This window comes from Tupaia chinensis, unplaced genomic scaffold (genome assembly GCF_000334495.1).
Source record: "Tupaia chinensis unplaced genomic scaffold, TupChi_1.0 Scaffold000239_1, whole genome shotgun sequence".
Classification (NCBI taxonomy): domain Eukaryota; kingdom Metazoa; phylum Chordata; class Mammalia; order Scandentia; family Tupaiidae; genus Tupaia; species Tupaia belangeri.
The window spans coordinates 846,746-852,204 of NW_006159717.1; the positions used below are offsets into that span (position 1 = coordinate 846,746).

General features: G+C 48.6%; 1 protein-coding gene across 6 annotated transcripts in view; it reads left to right on the plus strand.

Annotated features, from left to right (window-relative positions):
• Positions 1–5,459, plus strand: part of KIAA0319L (KIAA0319 like) — a 124,420-nt gene that overhangs the window by 81,911 nt on the left and 37,050 nt on the right. For 5 of the 6 annotated variants that reach the window (XR_001370395.2, XR_003549423.1, XM_014587885.2 and 2 more), the window contains exons 6-7: positions 463–560; positions 2,954–3,041. Coding sequence is in view for 4 of the 6 variants with exons in the window: in XM_014587885.2 (XP_014443371.1) it covers positions 463–560; positions 2,954–3,041 (186 nt within the window). In the remaining 2 variants the exon portion in view is untranslated. Of the gene's footprint in view, positions 1–462; positions 561–2,953; positions 3,042–3,781; positions 4,269–5,459 lie in introns of those variants that run through there. The other variant, XM_014587887.2, reaches the window with a different exon arrangement.

The window sequence follows — 5,459 nt, forward strand, 5'->3', positions numbered from 1 at the left end:
AAGAAGGAGCTCTTTTAACTCACCAGGGTGTGATGACCTCAGTGAGAGCATTGTTAGCACTCTGTAAAAAGCTATTTTTGAACCATGTTATTTAGAAGTCATTGCTGTTCTTTGTTGCAAAAGAAGTTTTGCAAGAAAATGGCCTTTGTTCCCCAGTGAGTTCATCTACAGTGGTTGGTAGGGCATGTAGGAGCTGATAGGTTTTTGGGAGGGAAGGGTAGTCCAAGCAGTGAGCACTACACAGAGCAAGGAGAGTGCATGCCCGAGAAGCCCTAACTGCAGCTGACTCAGCTGAATCCACCCTTTCTTTTAGCAGATGGTTAGGTTTCCTTACAGGCTTGGGGTGAAATCTTAAAAAGTAAGGCCCTGTCAAGATTTGGAAGAGATTTGTTATTGGCAGGCTGCGTGGCTGTCCTCCGTGTAGGTTTGTGTTTTCATGAATTTGTAACTGTCCTTCCATAGGAGAAACCTACACCTACGACTGGCAGCTGATTACTCATCCTAAAGACTACAGCGGAGAAATGGAAGGGAAACATTCCCAGGTCCTCAAACTATCCAAGGTGAACTTGCCTCCTTTCACTTGGGGGACTAAGGTGGAGAAGTAGATGTCTTCTAAGATATATCAGATAGAGTTTTCTGTCCACACGTGAGTTGGGAACGATCTTTTGCATGTGAATCCTCTGAAAGTCTGACTGGCTGACATCCAGTGTTTGTTAGTGTATGATTCTCAGATTTTCATTTATGGTGAGAAGACTATACCAGCATGGTAGCGATAGCCGAAAATATACACTAAACAGCTTTTAAGGGTAACATAAGGATGTTAGAATTTGGAGACAAACTAGGTTATTTGTGGCCACATGACTGTGTACATTGGCTCAGTCCTTCTGGAATTCAGCATAGCTATTAAGAGCCATGAAGATCTGTGCGTTCTTTGGCCTGGCAAGCTCATTCATTCACTTGACAGCTATTCACTGGCTGCTGGTTATAGCGCGGGCACTGGGAATTTACCAGTGAATCCATCATAATCCTGATAGTCAAGAGCAGTAGGGTCCGGTAGGTGATACAGCCGGGCAGCAGGGTCAGCGCAGTGGCTCATTGAAGCCCTGGGAAGTCAGCGTGGTTATATGAAAGGTACCTGACTTCCTGGGAAAGGCTGGAGGGGTAATACCCAGCAGAAGAAACAACTCATCCGGTTGAAAGACGAGAGAGAATGTGTGGGAGAGGGAACGATATGTGACTCCTCCTAACTGGACTCTGAGGGAAGAGAAGAGTGGCCCAGGTTGGAGGGAGGCAGGGGCCAGGTGGGGCAGAGCCTTGCACACCGGATTAGGACTTTGAATCTGTCCAGAGGGAAGTGGGAGCCTTTGAAAATTCTAAACAGGAAAAAGGCATATTCAGATTTTCAGTTTAGAATTTCACCCTGACTGTAGGCCAGAGGAGATAGACCAAGGCGCTGTCTACGGAAAGACTTCAATGCAGAATGACAGTAACCTGAGTAAAAAATGTAAACAAGTGAAATCAAAGTTCAAAGCCAGGGGCGAGCGGGTGGTATGGAGGTTAAGGCAGCCAATCTCACCTGGAAGGCCATGCAGTTTTAGCCTCAGACCCGGCAACTTGTAAAACTCATGGGGTGTGTGCACGGATGCCCATGATCCTGATGGGACGAAGAGATGGAAAAAGAAGGAATGTGGGTGGGTGTGCTTCCTTCTCTCTCTCTGGTGGGCACGTGAACCCTCTGACAAAAAAAAAAAAAAAGGAAAAAAAAAAAGCCAAGAAAGGGAAGCAGTACAAGGAGGGAGGGGTCAGAAGAGCTGTTTGAGGGACTAGCAGTTGGCGTAATGGCTATGTCGCTGGGCTCCCATGTTGTCAACTGCAGTTTGAGTCCCGGACTCGGTGGCTTAAACTCACGCCGGGCGCGTGTGCATGCGTGCCCAAGGTCCCGAGAGGAGAATGGAGGAGAAGGGATTGCAGTGTGGCCATCCCCCTGCGGGGTGATTTCTCGCTTTCTGTCTCTCTGTCTCTCTCTGTCTGTCTGGCAAGTGCATGCGCCCTATAGCCAAAACCTCTAAAAAAAAATAAAAGAAGAGCTGTTTGAGGCCAATCAGTATTCCCCAGAGATCATCAAAGAGAGGGAAGGCCCCGTTTCCCTGGCAGACGTTCGTGACCCTATCAGTCACGGCAGTAACACGTGGGAATGCTTGTGTGTACAGTGACACGCTTATTCGCTGCTACCCTGCAGTCACTGAAAGGAGCAGTACAGAGACTGACAGGTGGGGAACGTGTCCATGCTAAACAGCGGAAGAAAGCCACCCCAAGCCCGGTCCCTTGAGTTAGCGGCTGGGTGTGAGGGGCTTCATCTGAACCATCTCCAGATTGCAGGCCTGGGACAGTGGCCTCCACATAACTGGTTCTCGGCGAAGGCTTGTTGGGTGAAGGACTGTAGCAAACTCTTCTCCTGTGCAGTCGAGGTTTGGGATCATGAGATGGTGGGTGATTTTATTGTTTTGGTTTTTTTTCTTCTATTATGTTTATAGAGCTAGTAGGAATCAGGAGGGAAGAATATTCAGATATTTGAGGATAATATGGTATTTTTACGAAATATTTTTCTTTGAAGATGATTACTTTTATAGCTCAGAAATAGGATGGTTGGGCCCTTAATGTTCTTCTGAGGAGAAAATGGGAGTGCAGAGATATTGAAATCCCTTTAGTTGTTCTGGAGTCAGCTGGTAACAAGATTCCCATGCAAAGCTGTGGCCTTTTTAGTGCATTTCGTTGTTTGATGTCCTCAGCTACTTTCCTGGCCTGTCTGAAGACCCCGTGGGAAATGCTGTGGTGTCTGGGACAAGGCCGGGAGCGAGCGCACGCTCGTCCTGGAAAGCTCAGGAACACGTGTTGTCTTAGACGTGTTACCGCCCTTCGTAGTTGTCTACAGGATGTTCTCTCACTTCTGCAGCTCACTCCAGGACTGTACGAATTCAAAGTGATCGTAGAGGGTCAGAATGCCCATGGGGAAGGCTACGTGAACGTGACAGTGAAGCCAGGTATGTGCTTCCAGCCCCGGCTGTTTCCATCGCTTCCTCTGCAGGACTCCGAGGACACAGAGATTGGGCTTAGGGGTTTGTTTTTGGTCTTGCTTATTTTTGTTGTTGTTACAGGGGGTGTGTGCTCAGCAGGGGCGGGCCGTGAGAAATCATCACAGGGATGGCCACACTGCAGTTCTGTCTCCGTTCTCCCCTTGGGGATTTGGGCACACATGTACATGTGCCTGGTGCCGTTTTCAAGCTACCAGATCTGGGACTTGAACCACTCAGTAGGTCATGTGGGATCCAGCGCCTTAACCTCCACTCTACCTGCTAGCCCAGACTTGAGGGTTTTTATACCTTCTTTTTTGTCATGGGGATTTGGAAGAGGTTAGAGTAGTAGAGTTCGTACTTTCGTAACACTGCGGGGAGGGGCAACATGTCATACGGCCCAGCACGGGCCCTGTCTACTGGAGAATGGCCCTTCCCAATGGGCCATGCAGGGAAGGATTGCATTTTGTAGTTAAGAGACACAAGGAAAGCAGGAGTCGAGGAGAAGGATGCAGGAGGACCAGCCAAGCACCAGCTCCTTCTGCTCTTTCTCTGGAGATGTGGGCCTTTGCATATGGAGTCCCTCTTTTTTTATGGAGAGGTTTTTGCTTTAGGGCTCATCAGAAAGTCAGAGAGAGAGAGACAGAAAGCGAGAAATCACTCCCCTCCTCCCCGGGGTTATGTTTATAGAGCTAGTAGGAATCAGGAGGGAAGAATATTCAGATATTTGAGGATAATATGGTATTTTTACGAAATATTTTTCTTTGAAGATGATTACTTTTATAGCTCAGAAATAGGATGGTTGGGCCCTTAATGTTCTTCTGAGGAGAAAATGGGAGTGCAGAGATATTGAAATCCCTTTAGTTGTTCTGGAGTCAGCTGGTAACAAGATTCCCATGCAAAGCTGTGGCCTTTTTAGTGCATTTCGTTGTTTGATGTCCTCAGCTACTTTCCTGGCCTGTCTGAAGACCCCGTGGGAAATGCTGTGGTGTCTGGGACAAGGCCGGGAGCGAGCGCACGCTCGTCCTGGAAAGCTCAGGAACACGTGTTGTCTTAGACGTGTTACCGCCCTTCGTAGTTGTCTACAGGATGTTCTCTCACTTCTGCAGCTCACTCCAGGACTGTACGAATTCAAAGTGATCGTAGAGGGTCAGAATGCCCATGGGGAAGGCTACGTGAACGTGACAGTGAAGCCAGGTATGTGCTTCCAGCCCCGGCTGTTTCCATCGCTTCCTCTGCAGGACTCCGAGGACACAGAGATTGGGCTTAGGGGTTTGTTTTTGGTCTTGCTTATTTTTGTTGTTGTTACAGGGGGTGTGTGCTCAGCAGGGGCGGGCCGTGAGAAATCATCACAGGGATGGCCACACTGCAGTTCTGTCTCCGTTCTCCCCTTGGGGATTTGGGCACACATGTACATGTGCCTGGTGCCGTTTTCAAGCTACCAGATCTGGGACTTGAACCACTCAGTAGGTCATGTGGGATCCAGCGCCTTAACCTCCACTCTACCTGCTAGCCCAGACTTGAGGGTTTTTATACCTTCTTTTTTGTCATGGGGATTTGGAAGAGGTTAGAGTAGTAGAGTTCGTACTTTCGTAACACTGCGGGGAGGGGCAACATGTCATACGGCCCAGCACGGGCCCTGTCTACTGGAGAATGGCCCTTCCCAATGGGCCATGCAGGGAAGGATTGCATTTTGTAGTTAAGAGACACAAGGAAAGCAGGAGTCGAGGAGAAGGATGCAGGAGGACCAGCCAAGCACCAGCTCCTTCTGCTCTTTCTCTGGAGATGTGGGCCTTTGCATACGGAGTCCCTCTTTTTTTATGGAGAGGTTTTTGCTTTAGGGCTCATCAGAAAGTCAGAGAGAGAGAGACAGAAAGCGAGAAATCACTCCCCTCCTCCCCGGGGGGGATGGCCACGCCACAATCCCTTCTCCTCCATTCTCCTCTCGGGATCCTGGGCATGCACATGCACCCAGCATGAGTTTAAGCCACTGGGTCCAGGACTCGAAATGCAGTCGACTACATGGGAGTCCAGCGACATCGCCATTACGTTAATTGCTGGTCCTGGAGTTCTTCATTTTAACCCTACCAGTCTCTTTCTCCATGGAAACCAAGTCCTGTCATTCTTTTTAAACGAGTCCACTGTCTGTATATCACAGACAATAGCAAGATCCAATTTCGCCTTGTCAGAGAAATTTGGGAGAAGGTGGAGATGGCATGTATGCTGACACACACACTCTCTCTTTTTTTAAAAAAAACTCTCTTGTTTAATTGCCAGAGGATGTGTGTGCTTACTAGAGACACAGAGTGAGGGAGAAAGCAGCCCTCCAATGGGGTGTGGTTGCGTCACAATCCCTTCTCTCTCTCTCTTTTTTTTTTTTTTTTTTGG